The 20,523-nt window shown below is 35.0% G+C and overlaps 1 protein-coding gene across 1 annotated transcript in view; it reads left to right on the plus strand.

The window, feature by feature from the left end:
- Positions 1-20,523, plus strand: part of MAP4K5 (mitogen-activated protein kinase kinase kinase kinase 5) — a 115,988-nt gene that overhangs the window by 34,501 nt on the left and 60,964 nt on the right. The window contains exons 3-7 of the mRNA XM_058540600.1: positions 8,670-8,760; positions 10,322-10,386; positions 13,436-13,491; positions 19,339-19,386; positions 19,475-19,517. Coding sequence (XP_058396583.1) covers positions 8,670-8,760; positions 10,322-10,386; positions 13,436-13,491; positions 19,339-19,386; positions 19,475-19,517 — 303 coding nt within the window. The remainder of the gene's footprint in view (positions 1-8,669; positions 8,761-10,321; positions 10,387-13,435; positions 13,492-19,338; positions 19,387-19,474; positions 19,518-20,523) is intronic.

Raw genomic sequence — 20,523 nt, forward strand, 5'->3', positions numbered from 1 at the left:
AGTTCAATATATAATATTAAAGAATATTTTGCTGTTATTAGTCAAGCTTATAGCCTTTGCCAAAACATTGTCACGTGAAAGGAGCAGAATTTTAGGGGTTTAAGAGACAGAATAGGTTTGGGGCTCTGGACAGATTGCTGGGGTTCTAATCAGGGTCTACCACTAAATCTCTGCATGACTTCAGGAACGTTACTAGGAATTATTCTACTGGTTCTATTAGGGGAAGGAGGGTGGATGAAAATCACCTGTGGAATGTTGACAAAATAAACTTTCCCACCTTCAAAAAGCTCCACCTTCAGAATATATCCAGACTCTTACCTTTCTCAATACCTTCTTTGCTGCCACCCTAGTCTAAGCCACTTCAACTCTAACGTGAATTATCTCAGTGATCTCCCTGCTATAGGCCTTGATATCAGCCCCCCAACTCTCCTCCCGCTGTACACTATGTTGAATCTGTTCTCAACACAGCAACTGGAGCAATCCTTCTGAAACTAAGATAAGATCCTACACTCTGTTGCTCCAAACTCTCAAAGCCTTGCCATCTTGCTTGGAATAAAATCCAAGATTCTTATGGTGGCTGAAAAGGCCATGTCTGATCTGGCCTTCTCCTTCCTCTCTGGTCTCATCTTCTGCCACCCTCTGGTTCACTTTAGAAACATGGGGCCTCTCCGTTTTCTAATATGCCAGACACACTCCTGCCTTAAAGCTTTTACACCTGCTGTTCCTGGTGCCTGGACTTCTCTTAGATATCCATTTGACCTGCTCCTTCACTACATCCCTCTCTTTCCTCACCTGTCACCTCATCAGAAAGGCCTTTCTGACCCTTCATTCCGTGTAAGACAGCGCTTCACTCCATCCATCATGCTCTATTCCTGAGCCCTGTTAACTTTTCTTCTCAACGCTTATCACTACTTGATGTATATATTTATTCGTTTTACTTTCTGACAGCCACCCAGAGAGCAAGTGTTTGTCTATTTTTTTTAATTTCCATTGATACGTTCCCAAAGCCTAGCACAGAGTCAGCACCCAATAAATATTAATTACGTGCCTGCCTCATTGTATAGTGCTAGTATTACCCTCATACCAAAACCAAAGACAGAACCAAAAAAGAAAACTGCAGACCATTATCTCTCATGAACTTAGATGCAAAAATCCTCCACAAAATATTAACAAATCAAATCTTAAGGACATTTTGGAGAGGATTTCTAGGTACTTCCAAAGGCTTTAGTCGTTGCAGGTTCTATTCTGTGTGTTTGTTGGTCCAATGTAACTTTAGGACTTAGATCTTCCTTTTCCTGTGTAGATGTAGCAATGGTAGTTCTTAAATTTACTAGTCTTGGTTAGGGTTGTTCTTTGTTTCTTGCATAAAACAAAGAGAGTAGGGGCCGGCCCTGTGGCTTAGCGGTTAAGTGCGCCCGCTGTGCTACTGGCGGCCCACGTTCGGATCCCTGGTGCGCACCGATGCACCGCTTCTCCGGCCATGCTGAGGCCACGTCCCACATACAGCAACTAGAAGGATGTGCAACTATGACATACAGCTATCTACCAGGGCTTTGGGGAAAAAAAAAGGAGGAGGATTGGCAATAAATAGATGTTAGCTCAGAGCCGGTCTTCCTCAGCAAAAAGAGGAGGATTAACATAGATGTTAGCTCAGGGCTGATCTTCCTCACAAAAAAAAAAAAATTAATTTAAAAACAAAAACAAAGAGACTAGGGTGAGATTTTCATGGAGTAAATGACCAGGAATTAGATGACAGAGAGAAATGAGGAAGAAGATTAAGGAAAATAGATATATTTGTGAGAAAGAAAGATTGCCTGATATGGAATTAACTGTCAGAGGGTGAGACAGAAATTATATACAGGCGTGTCCATCTCCCTCTTTTCCTCCACCACCCAAGAGGGTGAAGGGAAGTATTGCAAAATAAAATTTTTTTTAGTCAAATAATTATGTATACTAGTAGCTCAATGTTAAAGTTGTCTGACAGGTTTGTCGTTCTCCAAAAACAAAGAATGAGGATGCATATCTTGGAATGGAAGGGTTGTGTCAATATAAATAGCTATTGTTACAAACTGTTTATAAATCAGTTAACTTATAACTCGGGAAGTACTTATCTAAACAAAATTACTTAAAATAGTGTTTCTGAAACTTGCCTGATCGTAAGAATCCCTTGAAGATTCTTATAAAGTATAAAGAAAGTATAAAGTGAGCCTAGGAGTCTCTTGTTAATAGGTGATTTTATGGTTGGTTAAGAATGGGAAACAGTGCTTTACAATATCCAGTTTAGAATTTTAATGGGATAAAACTAGCAAGCTAATGCATAGTCTTTAGTTTTATGTAATAGTTGATAATGCTAATAATAAAGTATTTTTTAGCTGTCCTAAGGAGTTTGTTTTCATATTGTTTGTAAAATAAGCAACAACATACTGCTTTACCTAATTTTCTGTTTTTAGAATTGACAAATTAAAAGCTATCAATTAAAATAATTGATTAGATTTCCCTTTTTATTTGCTTCATAGCCAGTTACGTTACCTACCCTTACTATTACTAAAAAAACACAAAAAATGATGGATTAAAATTTTCTGAACTCCTACAATACAGCAATGCAGTAGAAATCATCGTAATAACAGGGGCCGGCCTGGTGTCGTAGTGGTTAAATTCGAGCACTCTGTGTCAGTGGCCCAGGGTTCACAGGTTCGAACCCCGGGCGTGGACCAAAGCACTGCTCATCAAGCCATGCTGTGGCAGAATCCCACGTACAAAAGGGAGGAAGATGGGCACGGATGTTAGTTCAGAGCCAATCTTACTCAGCAGAAAGAGGAGGATTGGCAACGGATGTTAGCTCAGGGCCAATCTTCCTCACACAAAAAAAAGAAAAGAAAATAATAACAAACACTTGTGTGTTACTTAATATGTATCTTGGAAATATTAACTTAATTCTCACAATAATCTTCTGCAATTTCATTATATCCTCATTTGTAGATGAGGAAACAGACACAAAGAGGTTGTGTATCGTGTAAGAAAATAGGGAATAATCAAATGCTAAAACTGAGAGAAATAGGGAGGACATTGAAGTTGGCTTAAATCTTGAGGAAACTTTTTTGAGCCAAATAAAATTGTGGTTTGCCTTTACGTCGTTCACGTGGGACATAAGGGATAGGAGACAAAGTCCAAGACCCATGCTAGGTGAGGAGCCACCACCCTGCCACCAGGTGGGACCCAAGGGCTTTCTGTGTGGGAGAACTAGAAATAGACTTGCCCCCAACCAGGGACTACAAAAAACGTTGCTTGTCTTGAATTGGAGTCACACTGTGTGTGTGGCTTTTAAAACCTTGTTTTTTTAGTTTCAGATGTCTCCTAGGGTAGCACATCCAGCCACCTAGCGGAAGCAGATGTAGTCTCTCACCTTTATTTCAAGCTTCAAAGAATTCCCACGGAGAAAGTTCCAAGAAATAAGAGCCCAGAGTCAAAAATCACAGAAGACAGAAGGAATTAAGGTGCCATGAGCAAAAGCCAGCAGCAACAAGAGCAGAACAGACACATGAGGACATCAGATTTTGGGATTATATGCTCTCTATTTGATATGATTAAATAAATAAAAGAATGGTTTGAAAATATGAGAAAAAGTAGTAAACTGTTAAAAGAAGGACAAGCAGATTTGAAAAATGACTAAATTGATCTTCTAGAAATGAAAAATAATTATAGATTTAACATTCAGTAGCTATAACAAGTTAGAGCTGAAGAGGGAATGAAGAAACTATGCAAAATACAGCACAGGGAAGCAAAGAGATGAAAAATATGAAAGAATATAAAATACATGGAAGATGGAGTGAAAATATCTAACTTAGATCTAAGCAGACTGGGGATACACTTGAGCAAAGGAGATATATGAAGCATTAGTGTTGAAAATTTTTCCAGAACTGATAGAAAACACCAGATAGTTAAGAATTCCAACCAGAATAAATAAAAAGAAATGCACATGTACCTATATCATAGTGAAACTACAGAATATTAAAGACAAAAAGATATTTAAACCAACTACAGAAAGAAAGCATTAACTACAGACGAGGGACTTTTAAGACTATCAGTGACTTGTCAAAACGATAAAGGAAAAAAACAGTGGAGATCTTCAAAGAGCTGAAAGAAATGGACTGTCAGTCTAGAATAGTACAGCCAATGAAAATATCCTTTAATAATGGAAGGCAAAATAAAGGCATTTCAGACAGAAACTAATAGTGTTTGGCACCAATAGACCCTCACTAAAGGAAATTCTAAAACATAAACATCAAGCAGAAGGAATGTGATCTCAGATGGTAAGTCTGAGATACAAAAAGGAAGGAAGAACAAAGAGTGATAAATATGAGTAAATCTTTAAAAAAGAAAACATACTTATAAAAAGTAATAATGATAATGAAGGTGATGTTTTGTGAGGTTCTAGAAAAGAGCTAAAATTCTGACCAGCAGCAGCATGTGACTTGGGAAGAGATAACAGAGTTAAAGCCTTCTAAGGTTGTAGTGTTTGAGAGAACAAAAATAGGAGTTATGTGTAGGCTTTACCAAGGGGAATACACACATGGAAATTTCTAGGGTAACTTCTAAAGAATAGAAATGAAGACCGTCATTTCCAAACGGGTAATGGAGAAAAAAAAGAAAAAAAAAAAAAAAACAACCAAACAAAAAAACAAACTCAATCCAATAGAAGGTAAGGAAGGACAAAATAGCAGCACAGAGAAGGTGGAACCAACAGAAATCACAAAATGCGAGGTGGACAGGTATCCAGATGTTCCTGTAATTACTAGAAAGTAGAACATTTAAATGACCTAATGGAGAGAAAAAGATGATCAGACTAGATTACTACTTTTTGTTAAAGTAATGTTCATAGTGTCTGACAAAAAAAAAACCAACACAGAATGATTTGAAGTGGAAAATCATTTCTCCTGACCACACGTCCTTATTCCACTCACAGTGGTAACCACTACTTTTTTCCTATGTTCTTTTCCAGACATTTTCTATATACTGCTCTGTAGACTTCTTTTTTTTGCCCCCTCACTTAACAAGTGTTTGAATGTCTTTTTGTGTCGGCATATATTACTATGATTTGTTCTTGTTAACAGCTGCAGAGTATTCTGTTGTTTCACTGAACCATAATTTAGTTAACTAATCCCTTATTAATATACATTTAGATTATGTCCACATTTTTTGCTATTGGGATCAATACTGCGGTGAACATCTTTGTATGTATTGTTGGGTATATGCGTTCTAAAGTTTGATTGTTAGTGCCCTGTGGCTTCCAAAAAGGGTGATCAGCTGTCTGTTTCCACTAGCAGGATTTGAAAATGTGTTTCTCAGTAGTCTCCAAACTGGGTATTATCAAACTTTGAGGTTTTTGTCAATCTGATTGGATACAAAATAGCTTTGGTTTGCATTTTTTTAATTTGAGGACAAGCATCCTTTATAAGCTCATTGACATTTATATTTCCTTTACTGTGAAGTGACTGTTCCTCTTTTCTTAGCCTGCTTTTGAAGGTGTGTATGAGACAGGGATTGTCTGTGCTATATGTTTTGAAAGTTGCTTTTGAAACTCCAGGATTCTTCTTTATCTCCAGATAACGTTTTAGTATTTTTCTGGAGTGCTTAGAAATGTCAGATCTAGAGTGGTAGTATTAGAAATTAGTTGGTGCAGTCCAGAAGATTCCCTTCAAAGAATTATAGCAGAGTTCAGAGGTGAGGAGTGTGACATTGGTATCAGCTGTCTATTATGTTTGTTGTTCTTGGTCTGACGTCCATAAAATTGATGTCCAGAAAGTCTGCTCTAGCTTTTGACTGTATTGCCTTGAAACCATCAGTTCTTTCTGGATTTAATCTCTTCCTTGCTCTAATTTTGTATATTTTTTAGAGCATGCTCTGTTGGCATTCTAATTATAGGCCACACCTTAGTAAGGAGTGGAATGACAGAGCTGATTGTTCCTCTCTTGCTGGAAATAGGAACACAGTACCAAGTATTTTACCAGGGCCTGGGAGTTATCTGACCTCCTCCCAGATCTTCCCATTCCAGTTGTCAGGATCCTGTTTTCTACCTGTTGCAGTTATAAAGTCAACTGGAGTTGTGATTCAGCAACTCCAGAGATCACTTTTTGATTTTGATGTAGGGCTTCTTAACGATGCTGTTTCCCTGTATGGCTTGGGCCAGGCATTCTAGAAATGAGTATTGTCCTTTTTTCCTGCTGCAAACTGCCCACTGTTGTTAGAGGCACGTCTGTGACTCTTCCATACTGCAGCTCATTCTTTAAGCCTGTCCACATAATTATAGATGTTGGTTTAATTAATTACTTCAGTATTAAATTCATGATCTGCTACCATATTATTTGAAGGAGGGGTGTGATGAATCTTACTGCTGCCTTTCATTTTACCACAACCAGATTTTTAATACTTAGTATGCTTTTTCTTTTTTTGTTAAAATCTGAGGTGCATGTTGCTTTTAATAAGTTCTCAAGTACTATTTTTTAGGGCTCATTTGATTGGGAGAAACCCCTAAGAGAGTATTGAATCCGGTAGCATATATTAACAAAGGTGATTCTTTACTCTTCTTTCCTTTGTAATTCAGGGCTTCTTGATAAAGTGAAGGTGGGCTAGAATCTCACCAGCTTGTTGGAAATTAGCTGTGTAAACCATCAGTTTTAATGCTGTAATGGTAAAGGCTCTGTCGGGGAGTGAGATCAAAGGAGAAATCGTATGGTGATGTCCATGAGTGGACAAAGAAACCTCTACACCTAGGTGGGCAGGCTTTTTACTGTAACCTTCAGGAGTTACTCCCTACTTCTGCCTAAATTGATATTGAGAACGTGAGATCATCATCTATTTTGGATTATCTCCATTGATCCCCTTCCATTGGCAGAGTGTTAAGACATAAATTTTTTCTTTTTTTGGCACTCTGTAGAAACTCTATTTGGTGCATGGTCAAATAAATTTTTAATTGTGAAATGTTGCTATTGTGCACTTCATGTTTAAGGTATATGTAACCATTTATGTAATTCATGTTCTCCCAGTTTACAGATGAAAACTAAATTTTCTTTAATGATTTTTATTCGAATTTTTATTGTTAGAAGATTATTCCCTGATTTGGTTTATCTAATTCTTTAAAATTGTGAACTCTGAATCCTTTAAGTGAATCATCAGTTAATGATTATATGAAAAGACTATTGAAAAGAGTGCCTTAATGATTATAAATAAAATGATGTATAAAAGCTAAACTTAAATGTATGTATAAACCACATCAGTAATGATTGATTCTTTAAGGTATTTTATGGCATGGCACAAATATTTAAAGCTTTGTTTTACGTCTGAGTTGAAAGTTGGAAATACAAAGGGGAAAATATGTCTGATTTGTATGAGGATTTTATTTGTGTATTTATCTAAGGCCTAATTTCTGAGTTTTTCCTTCTTGGCTTTGTTTTTCTAAGATGACTTTAAGTTAGAGCCAGAGCCTATCTGGACACCACTGGTTTTACACCTGAAGTTGCTTTACAAAAGACCATTACAAAACAGTATCTAATAAAAAATGTCTTACCATGATGTCCTTACAAGGAACACTTTTGTTTGTATCTTTGTCATCTCCAACATATAGCAATAATGCTATTGCATTTATTCTGCGTCAAATAGTGTACTGAATACACTGTGAATACATTTCCTCTTTGTCACAACATTCCCAACTGAGGGACTCGCATAAACAGAAACATGGAGCATGAGAGTCTGTTACAAGAATGGCCAGCAACTTGATATGACTAAAATGCAGGGATTGTTTAGGGAAGTGGTCAGTAAGGAAGCTAAATAGGTGGAATGAATCCAGATGCTACTTAACAGATGAAGCTGTGGCTCAGAGAGGTTAAGTTGTCCAAAGTTACCTTTGCCAGTGAACGGCTGATTCAGGATGTGAATCCAGGTGTGTCTGCTCCGGAGCCTGAGCCCTTAGCTCCTACAGTGTATGACACATGCCGTCATTTCATCCACTCATAAACATCTTTACTGAAAGGAAGACTGTTTCCATGCAACATGAAGTTTGATGGTGACATTACCATTCTAGGCAATATTCTCATAATAACCAATATTTCATTTTATGTGACTTTTTCTGGTTAAACAACTCAAATGGGTTTGTGATAGACAAATTGGAAAATACACATTAAAAAAGAAGAAAGCAAAATTACTTTTAATTTTTCCACCCAGACATAAACATTGTGCATGTTTTTTGAGACTTTTTTTCTATATACTCATGTACTTATATAATATATATAAAATATTCCCTTTTGCTTAGTATACCATGAACATATTTTCATATCAAAACATGTTTAAGGTATTGTAGTATGTGTAACTGTACCATAAGTTATTTACCCATTCTTTCATCATTAATTCACGCTGTAGAGAACATCTGTCTCTGTGCATATCTCCTTAAGAAAAACATTTTTGAACTGAAATTATGAGTTCAAAGATTTTGTACAGTTTTAAGGCTTCTGGCTTTTTAGAAAGAATGTACCAGTTTATAGTCCCATTGAAGTATTAAGAATGTCTAATTCGTCTTCTTTATCTAATATTTATTGTAAAGTTTTCCTTCCTTATTCTCATATATAGAGACTCAGACCGTAACGTGGTGACCAAATTATTATCATTTTGTTTTTCAGGAGATGATTTTTCTTTGATTCAACAAGAAATATTTATGGTTAAAGAATGTAAACATTGCAACATCGTTGCCTACTTTGGGAGCTATCTCAGGTAAAAAGAAAGAAAAACCATCTGCTCTCTCTTTGTATTTTATATTTTTTTGCTATACTCTCCCTCTCTTTCATGTAAGTGCTGTTATGTATATAAATTTTTAAAATTATATTGTCTGAAGTTCTAAAATTTCTCATGTTTTCTTATTGTCTCCTCTATTATATTAATAATGACACCTCCACTCATTTAGTTATACCTTATCTGGCAACCTTCATGAAATATTACGAATGATTACATGTAAGTGTTTAAGCTTATAAAATTGATCATATTCTAAACCATTTAAGGTGAGAACAGAGCTAAAGTTCACATGCTTTTCTTTTTTTGTTTTCCTGATTCACTATTTTACTTCATTTTATTATTTAATTTAATTTTAATTTTAATTTTAATTTGTTTTTTGTGAGGACATCAGCCCTATGCTAACCTCTGCCAATCCTCCTGTTTTTTTTGCTGAGGAAGACTGGCCCTGGGCTAACATCCGTGCCCATCTTCCTCCATTTTATATGGGATGCCGCCACAGCATGGCTTGCCAAGTGGTGCGTCGGTGCACTCCTGGGATCGGAGCTGGCGAATCCTGGGCTGCCACAGTGGAGCGTGTGCACTTAACTGCTTGCGCCACCTGCCAGCCCCAGTTTTATTTTATTTTATTTTTTTGTTGTTTATTGTGGTAACATTGGTTTATAACATTGTAAAGATTTCAGGTGTACATCATTATACTTCTATTTCTGCATGGATTACATCATGTTCTCATGTTCACCACCAAATACTAATTGCAATCCATCACCACACACATGTGCCTAGTTATCCCTTTTGCCCTCCTCCCTCCCCTCTGGTAACCACCAGTCCAATCTCTGTCTCTATGTGTTGTTTGTTGTTATTATCTACTACTTAATGAGTGAGATCATACAGTATTTGACCTTCTCCCTCTGACTTATTTCACTTTGCATAATACCCTCAGTGTCCATCCATGTTGTCACAAATGGCTGAATTTCATCGTTTCTTATGGCTGAGTAGTATTCCATTGTGTATATATACCACATCTTCTTTATCCATTCATCCCTTGATGGGCAGTTAGGTTGCTTCCAAGTCTTGGCTATTGTGCATAATGCTGCAGTGAACACAGGGGTGCATGTATCTTTATGCATTGGTGTTTTCACGTTCTTTGGTTAAATACCCAGCAGTGGAATAGCTGGATCGTATGGTAGTTCTATCCTTAATTTTTTGAGGAATCCCCATACTGTTTTCCATAGTGGCTGCACCAGTTAGCACTCCCACCAGCAGTGTATGAGAGTTCCCTTCTCTCCACATCCTCTCCAACACTTGTTGTTTCCTGTCTTGTTAATAATAGCCATTCTGACGGGCATGAGGTGATATCTCATTGTAGTTTTGCTTTGCATTTCCCTCGCATGCTTTTCCTGTATCTTGGAGAGGGACTCCTGGGACAGTTTCCTTTTGCAGCCTGCACCCCATCCTAAGCCTTGGTGTGCTGAAGAGGGAAGGCCTTCAGGGTATTTCAGTACTGAAAATTACTGGCTAATATAATCTTCTTTCTCTTTCATGTTAGTCGGGAAAAACTGTGGATTTGTATGGAATACTGTGGTGGCGGATCACTTCAAGATATTTACCATGGTACTGTTAATTTCACTTTATGTTTTAAAACTGACTTTGACTTTAATGATTATTGTTTGACATTTCTAGTTAACCAGGGGTATTAACAGGTAGATATACTGTTTAACATTCTTCTGTTCTGCTCCTGGAGTATTGCATAAAAGAAATCTGAATTTTCTTTTTTGTGGTTATTCAGCTAAATTTGCTGGAGCCTGAACTGAGAAAGCCAAGAGTTTTTGCACAATCCAAATTTTACTTCTTAGATGTAGTCTCAAGGATATCTTATGTAGTCTCTAGGAAAGTATTTTATCTACCAATGAAACTGCCTGAACTTCCTTGTAAATAAGAATTGAAATGCAAAGGGTAACCCTTACATAAAGGAAATCATATATCTATCTTAATAATAACTTAACCTGCTAACTAGGAAAGCAATTTAGTTGTTGCTGTAATATTTTTGTATTAAAAATGTTTAATTTTAAAATATTTGGAGTATTTTATTTAGCATTCTCTTAATTTAGGCAGTTTTCTGAGTTGAATTAGATTTTGCTTCATAATACTCTTTAGGACTAGTCTTTATTTTGACTCTACAGTTTAGCTTCAAATTTGTTTTGTTGTTGACAATTTCCTGAGTTTCTAGAATTTATGAGACTAAGCATAGATCCTTATAAAATAATTTTTCTTTTCTTTATTTAACTGGATATGGAATAGTAAAACTCCCATTGCAACTGTGCATTGTATAATTTATTAAGAATTATGTGAAGTATTTTTAAACATTTCTATGCTGAAATCTTTATATTGAAAGCCTTATCATATTTGTCATGCAGTTTACAAATGCAACCATGGTAGGTGTAAAAACAAGTGCTATTCCAATTTAAATAGTATTTGTAGGTTGTAGAGGTCAAATTTTTAAAATATCAATCAATAAACTACACTGCACTGTGCAGCACTCAAAAAGATGGAGTAGCTTCGTTCATATTGACCTGGATATATTTCCCCAAGGCCTTTTTTTAAATTGAAAAGTGAATTATGAGAAAATATGTATAGCATAATTGATCACACTTAGACTTTTTAAAATTGTATTTTTAAAAGTATACATATGAATATGAATGCACAGCAAAATGAAAGGATACATACCAAATTGATAAGTCATTACTTCTAGGGGAGAAGAAGTGGGACTCAGAATTAAAATTCTGAATTATAATGAAAATGTATCGATGTATTATTTAATTATAAATTAGTAAATATAATTAATTTTGTCACAACAAATAACTCATGACAAAAAAAAGTCGTGACTGATGTGTAAACCATGGTCACTGTCTCTTTTTATTTAAAATCATATTTAACACTACATAAATATTACAAATATATAAGATATTACAAAGAGTTTTTAAAACAAGAATGGATCCCATTTTTTTAAAAGAGAAAAATGTTTTATTCCTTTATATAGTAGTCTTTCATCCTCTTACATATTATACCATACTAGAATGACTGTTGTCTTTTATTTTACTCTGTTCTTGATTTTAAAGAACTATTGGTGGAAAACAGCTCTATCCCACTTGATTTAAAATTCTTTTCTATGGTTTTATGAAGAATTATCATTTATATGAAGAGTTTTTATAGAATAATTATAAATCTTATTCATTCACACTTTTACAGAATAAGAACTCAAGAACATGGATAAATCCATCCCTGTAAATAGCATACTAGGTAGCATAGTAATCAAAAGCGTCTACACTTACCATAAGCTGTTAATAAAGTGGCTTCCCTTCCTTGATTACTATTCCATCAAGTTACTAAGAATTGAAATTTTACATTCCTGAGTAGATGTAGAGAGCCAGTGATAAAAATACGCAGTAGAATATTTCTCTTAAGTAAAGAATGCGTATTAGTACCTGATTTGGTGTCACTGTCAGCAAACACCAGCCCAGATTTCAAGTATCATCTCATGGTATTGGAAGGCATATGTCCAAAGCCTCTGGGTGGGTACTTACAGAAGGATTTTATATTTCATAATAGAGATCTGATTGTCAGAATGGACCTGGTTACTTTTTAAATTCCTAGATAAGGTACTGGATCAAGTCTCCCTGTTTTGTTAGATATAATAAAGAACTAGACTGAAGAAATAATATCGTGACCTTTAAAAAGGTATATGTTGCCTTTCAGTATATTTCTTTTTTATTTATTTATTTATTTATTTATTTATTTATTTATTTATTTATTTATTTATTTATTTATTTATTTTTTCCCCCAAAGCCCCAGTAGATAGTTGTATGTCATAGATGCACATCTTTCCAGTTGCTGTACGTGGGACGCGGCCTCAGCATGGCCGGAGAAGCGGTGCGTCGGTGCGCGCCCAGGATCCGAACCCGGGCCGCCAGCAGCGGAGCGCGCACACTTAACTGCTAAGCCACGGGGCCGGCCCTCAGTATATTTCAATAATTGATCTCTTTATGATTCTCTACTTCTCTATATAACTGTAATTAATTATATGTGTTTATCTCCTTTCTTGGCTTTATTTTTGAAAAATTGTTCAGGCTTGAGATCATGTCCATTGTTTTCCCTAGGACATCCTGTGATGCTTAGTACTTGCTTTGCACATACTAGGTGCTTAATATTTCCATTGACCAAAGTTGTTATGGAGTAAATCTTCCATTTTTAACATACATTTTTAAATTCTCTACTTTTGTTTTTTTACTGATCACAAGAATAATATATGCTCTTGAAGAGAAGTCACCCATGATATATACAGAAGAAGTTTTGTAATGGTTTGTCATTTTTGGGCCAGCCTTGGTGTTCTAGTGGTTAAGTTCGGCGCACACCACTTTGGCAGCCTGGGTTCTGTTCCCAGGCGCAGACTTACACCACTCTTCTGTCAATGGCCATGCTGTGGCAGTGGCTCACATACAAAAAGAGAAAGATTGGCAGTGGATGTTAGCTCAGGGCGAATCTTGCTCAGCAAATAATAAGAATAATAGTAAGAATAATAATAGTTTGTCATTATTAAAGTAGACTGTTTTTAATCTGTTGTATTCAAATGTGTAACAATGTGGTCTCTTCTTTTTCTTTCTAGTTACTGGACCGTTATCCGAATTGCAAATAGCCTATGTATGCAGAGAAACTTTACAGGTACTACATTTGCTTATGTAGATAGAAGGGCAATTCCAGTTTCACAGTTGAAAACTAAAATGGTGATCTTCCTAAAAGAAGAAGAGTAAACCAAATGATTTTTCTGTTAACCTCTCATTGTGTAATTCTGTAAGCCTATTATTTCTTTCATGATTGAGTCACAAGAATTCATTTAAGCCGATGCTGGTGTACACAGTGGTGATGTCTGGTGTTTGCTTTGTCACACTTGGCCCTCAGTTGCTACAAAGCTAAGGAAGCCCATAGGTGTGAATTGGTTTTCATGAATGAATCACCAGACCTTTCAATTGCAACAAGTTGTCTAAGCTTTCCCTTCAAGTTTTATGGCAGTAAAAGGAATCTCTTTTGCACAAGACATGAGATCATTTACCACTTCTCCCAAAATGAGAATAAATTAGCATAGCAATAACCCAGAATGTTATCTGGTAATGCTAGTTCCATGTGATATTCATGTGTCATTGATAGCAGAATCCCTTTTTATAAGTTTGGTAAACATTGTATTAAGCAGAGGTTTCTTTACTTCTTTATTTCAGAGCCTGTAAGAGCTTTTAGTATGTTAAGTAGGTTGTGAATCTTCACTAGGGGTATAGAGTATGTAGCATTTCTCCTAATTTATTTTTTCAGTGCTTTGAAAGACTACTTATTGAGAAAATGAGCAATTAACATTTGTTTATATACTTTAAGGCATTTAAATTAGGAAGAAGGATTAAGTAATAATGATTATTTTTTATTTTGGTAATTTACAACTGATAATTGTAGATTGATGTTTCTACCCCTGCATTTCCTAGATTGTGTAGTTTGTTGAGAAGTGAAATTGATGTTCTATATGTTCTTCTTCCATATTTTAGAAAGTGGGAGATTGACCTGATTTAAGAGAAAGCTCTAGTCATTTTGAAAAGAGTTAGTTTCCACATGCTTTAGAAGACATATCATGCCAAATCTTATTGTTATATATATGAAAATAAATTTCTCATATATATATATATATATATATATATATACATTTCTTTAATGTTCACATAATATAGAAATCTACTTTTTTGTATTGACATAAGATATGAACCTAATCATACACTCATAGCAGAGAATTGTTGACAGGTTAATTTTCTTTATATTTTAACTTCCAAAGTTCATTGCTTCTTTAAGTAGTGGACAGAGTACTAAATGGAAATAAAAAACAAAACAAAAACTTGAGTTTGCCTTCTGGTCCTGGTACATGACCATATTCTTTTATGGTTCTAGTTCCTCAAATATAAAATGAGGCTTTGGAAGGGATGACCTCCCAGATTAGTTCCAATTTTAAGATTTTGTTATGCTGACAAACTTCCACATCTGACAACTGATGAATGGATAAAGAAAGTGATATACACACACACATACATACATGCAATGGCATATTAGTCAGCCATAAAAAAGAAAAACATCCTGTCATTTGTGACAACATGGATGAACCAGGAGGACATTATGCTAAGTGAAATAAGCCAGGCACAGAAAGACAAATACTGCATGATCTCACTTATATGTAGATTCTAAAAAAGTTGAACTCATAGATGCAGAGAATAGAATGGTTACCAGGAGCCAGAGGATGGGGGGAGAAATGGGAAGATGTTGGTCAACAAGTATAAGTTGCAGTGATGTAGATTGACTGATTTTAATGTCCAGCATGACGACTATAGTTAATAATACTGTATTGAATACTGGAAATATGCTAAGAGAGTGGATTTCAGGTGCTCTCATCACAAAAAAAACATAGTAACTATGTGAGAAGATGATGTGTTAACTAGCTTGACTCAAGTAATCGTTCCACTATGTATATGTATATCAAATCATCATGTACACTTTATATATAATTTTTTATTAAATAAAATTTTTTTAAAAAGGCAGAGATTGTCAGAATAGAAGAAAGCAAGACCTGACTAGATGCTGCCTACAAGAAATATACTTTTATAAAGACACAAATAGGTAAAAGAAAAGAAAAGAAAAAGATATAGCATACTAACTATTTGGAAGAAAGCCAGAGTGGCCATTTTAATATCAATATCAGACAAAGTAGACTTCAGGGCAAAGATTCTTACTAAAGAAGGTCTTGTCAAAAGACATAACCCTAAATGTTTATACCCCTAATAACACAGCTTCAAAATATATGAGCAAAAACTGACAGAACTATGAGGAGAAATAGACAAATGAACATAGTCCGACATATCCCTCTCACCATAATTCTGCAGAACAAATAGGACAAAATCAGTGAGGATATAGGAGACTTGAACAACACAACCCACTTCCTGACCTAACTGACATTTTAGTCCAGCAACAGTGGGATACATGTGCTTTTCAAGTGCCCGTGAGCATTTACCAAGATAGACCATATTCTGGGACATAAAATGTGTCTCAATACATTTAAGGATTTAAGTCGCACAACATATATTCTTTGACCACAGTGCAATTAAATTAGAAATAAATTAACAGAAATATTTCTGGAATATCTCCAAATATGTGGAAACTAAATAAAACACTGTTAAGTAACCCATGGGTCAAAGAAGAAATCAAGAGAGAAACTAAAAAGTATTTTGAACCAAATGAAATGAAAACACAACACATCAAAATTTGGGATGCTGCTAAAGCAGTACTTAGGGGGAAGTTTATAAAACTAAACACCTTTATTAGAACCAAATAACTTGAAAGAAAGGTCTGAAATCAATATCCTCAACTTACACCCCTTAGAAAACTAGAAAAAGATAAGCAAATTAAACCCAAAGTAAGCAGAGAAAGGAAATGATAAAGATCAGAGTGGAAATCAATGAAATAGAAAGCAGAAAAATATGAGAAAATCAACGAAACCAAAATCTGATTCTTTGAGAAGATCAATAAAATTGATAAACTTCTAGCCAGATTGATCAGAAAAGATAAAAAGACAAAAATTACCAATAGTAGGAATGAATGAGGGGACGTTATGACAGAATCTACAAATATTAAAAGAATAACAAGACTATTCAATATCCAAGAATATTATGAATAGCTTTATGCCAGTAAAGCCTACAGCTTAGGTGAAATGGACAATTTCCTTGAGAGACACAAACTACGAAAGCTTACTCAATTAGACATCATCTCAATAGTCCTATATCTGTTCCCACAAAGAAAAGTCCAAGCCAGATGATGGCATAGATTCTACCAAACATTTAATGACAAAATAATGCAAATTCTACACAAACTCTTCTAGAAAATTGAAGAGTAGAGAGTACCTCCCAAATCATTCTATGGGCCAGCATTGCTGTGAAACCAAAATCAGACAATATTACAAGAGAACAAACTATAGACTAACAGCGTTCATAAACATGGGTGCAAAAATTAAAAAGGAAAACAAAAGGTTAGCAAAGGTAATCTAACAATATATAAAAAGATCATACATCATGAGGAAGTGGGGTTTGTGCTAGAAGGCAACGTTGATTTAACATTCTAAAGTCATTTCAAGTAACTGACCATATAAGCAAACGAAAAGAGAAAAAAACCCATGATCATCTAAACAGATACAGAAAAAGCATTTAGCAAAATGCAACATTGATTCCTGATAAAAATTCTGAGCATACTGGGACTAGAAAGGAGCTTGTTCAACCTGATACAGAGCACCTATGAAAAACTTACAACTAAATTGTACTTATTGGAAAAAACTAGGTGCTTTCCCACCAAGTTCAATCAAACAAGGCTGGATGTCTGCTCTCTTCTTTTCAACATTGTACTAGAGGTTCGACCAGTGCAAAAGAAAAAATGAAATAAAAGGCATCCAGTTTAGAAATTAAGAAATAAAACTGTCTTTATTTACAGACAACACAATCATGTATGTAGAAAATGGAATAGAATCTACAAAGTAGCTACTAGAACTGAGTGAGGCTAGAAGGGTTGCAGGATTCAAGATCAGTATACAAAATCAATTGGATTTCTATACACTAGCAACAGACAATCAAAAGTTAAAATAATGCCATTTAAAGTAACAAAAAAATATGACGATTTTAGGGATATTTATGACAAAAGATGCATCAACACCTGCGCACTGAAAACTACAAAACAGCTGAGAGAAGCTAAAGAAGACCTAAATAAATGGAGAACTATACTACATTCATGGATCCGAAGACTCAATACAGTTAAGATGTCAATTCTCCCCAAATTGACCTATAGATTCAGTGCAAGCCCAATCAAAATCCAAGGAAGCTTTTTTTTTTTCTGTAGAAATTGACAAGCTGATTCTGAAATTCCTACAGAAACACAAAGGACCTGGAATAGTCAAACAACTTTGAAAAAGAAGAACAAAATTTGAGGGCCAACAGTGGCAATTTCAAGACTTATAAAAACTACACTAATCAAAACATAGTAATGTTGACATTAGGGTAGATAAGTAGTTCAGTGGGACAAAATAGAAAGACCAGGACTAAATCCACAAGCATATGTCTTCGCATATGGACTGCTGATTTTTGACAAAGGTGAAAAGACAATTCAGTGGAGAAAGGATAGACTTTTCAATAAATTGTACTGGAATAATTGGACATCCATATGCAAACAAATGAACCTTGAGCTATGCTTCATACTATAGGTAAAAATTAACTCAAAATTAATCATAGGCCTAAATATAAAACCTAAAACTGGAACTTCTAGAAGAAACATAGGAGAAAGTTGTGCAATCTTGAGTTAAGCAAAGCCTTTTCAGACATAACACAAAAAGCATGGTCTGTAAAAGAAAACCTTGGTAAATTAGACTTCATGAAAATTAAAAACTTCTGCTCTTCAAGAGACACTGTTAAGAGAGTGAAAAGACAAGCTGCAGACTAGAATAAGATATTTGCAAAGTATGTATCTGATCAAGGACTTGTATCCAGAGTACATAAAGAACTCTCAAACTTACTAATAAGAAAACAACAACCCAATAAATAAATAGACAAAAGATTTGAGCAGACATTTCACCAAAGAAGATGTATGGATGGCAAATAAGGAGGTGGAAAAGATGCTCAACATCATTAGTTAGAAAAGTGTATATTAAAATCACAATGAGATACCACTGCACACCAATTAGAATGGCTAAAATTTAAAATACTGACCTTAGGAAGGTTGGCGAGGATGTGGATTAACTGGAACTCTCACACTGCTGGTTTCAATGTAAAATGGTACGGCTTCTTTCGGTCTGGCAGTTGTCCTAAAAGTTTCAACTTATACCACCATGTGATCCAGCCTTTACACTCCTAGGTATTTACCCAAAAGGAAAATAATCATACAAAGACTTGTACATGAATCTTCATAGCAACTTTATTTAAGATAGCCAAAAACTGGAAGCAGCCCAACAATCCAAATGTCCATCAACTGGTGACTGGATAAACAAATGCTGGTATATCTGTACGATGGAATACTGCTCAGTAATAAAGAAGAATGAATTATTGATATACACATAATAAGAAATCTCAAATTATTGTGAATGAATGAAGCCAGACAAAAAGAATATACTCTATGATTCTGTTTACGTAAAACTCTAGAAAATTTAAAACTGATCTATAGTGACAGAAAGCAGACAAGTGTTTGTATGGAGGAGGGACTTTTGGGAGTGATGTACGTTCATTATCTTTATTCTGGTCATGATGTTATAGTAAAATATTTCTGAATTTTACCAGAAAATGAATTTGAAATCTTAAAATATAGTAAAGTTGATTAGTAAAAAGAAACTCATCTAGGTTTTTCCCCCAAAAAAGAGAAATTTTCGTTTTTCTTTTTCAGTAAGAATTTAAGTAGAAAATTTAGGCATCAAGCTTGCAGTTTTGCTAATGCATACTTTTTTTTTTTTTTTAACTTTAGGGTCTTGCCTATTTGCATACTAAAGGCAAAATGCATAGAGATATCAAAGTAAGTTAGTTTAATATGTTTAAATTGATAATTTTATTGGAAGGAATTTTATGATGCTAATTTAATAGTATTTGTCTTTTTGTTTCAGGGTGCAAATATTTTATTGACGGATCATGGTGATGTAAAATTAGGTGTGTTATTTCAAGTTCCTCAACTTTTTTCCAAAAAAAATTTTAATAAAATTTTAAGTGAGAATTAACATTATACAAGTGTAATATTCATATCAAGAGCCACAATAATGTTCATCTTTTGACCCAGTAATTTCACTTCTGAGACTCTGTTTAAGGAAATTAATTTTTTTTTTTAATTTTATTTATTTATTTTTTTTCCCCCAAAGCCCCAGTAGATAGTTGTACATCATAGTTGCACATCCTTCTAGTTGCTGTCTGTGGGACGTGGCCTCAGCATGGCTGGAGAAACGGTGTGTCGGTGCGCGCCCGGGATCCGAATCCGGGCCACCAGCAGCGGAGCGCGCGCACTTTACTGCTAAGCCACGGGGCTGGCCCAGAAATTAATCTTAGAGATAAAAAATCTATATTCACAGAAGTATTAATCATAACATTATTTATAATAGAAAAAATGCAAACATAGGTCTAGCAATAGAAGAATTGTTGAACTGTAATAAATCCACTTATTGGAACATTATTCAGTCATGAAAATTAATAGTTGAGAAGAATAAGAGTAAAATCCCCTGGTGTGTTAAATGACAAAAATGAACTATATGTGTATTTAGTTTTTTACAACCATATGTAACAACAACAATAAAAAAATTTATACACAATGGGATACTACTCAGCCATAAAAAAGATGAAATCTTGCCATTTGCAACAACATGAATGGACCTTGAGAGTATTATGCTAATCAAGATAAGTCAGATGGAGAAAGACAAATACCCTATGATTTCACTCATATGTGGAAGGTAAACAAACAAACAAACACATAGATATGGAGACCAGATTGGTGGTCACCAGAGCAGAAAGGGCTACGGGGAGGGCAAAAGAGGTAAAGGAACACGTGTACAGTGACAGATGGCAGCTAGACTTTTGGTGGTGAACACAATGTAGTCTACACAGAAATCGAAATATAATGATGTACACCTGAAATTTATACAATGTTATAAACCAACATTACCTCAAT

This window comes from Diceros bicornis, chromosome 5 (assembly GCF_020826845.1).
Source record: "Diceros bicornis minor isolate mBicDic1 chromosome 5, mDicBic1.mat.cur, whole genome shotgun sequence".
In the NCBI taxonomy this organism is placed as follows: Eukaryota; Metazoa; Chordata; class Mammalia; order Perissodactyla; family Rhinocerotidae; genus Diceros; species Diceros bicornis.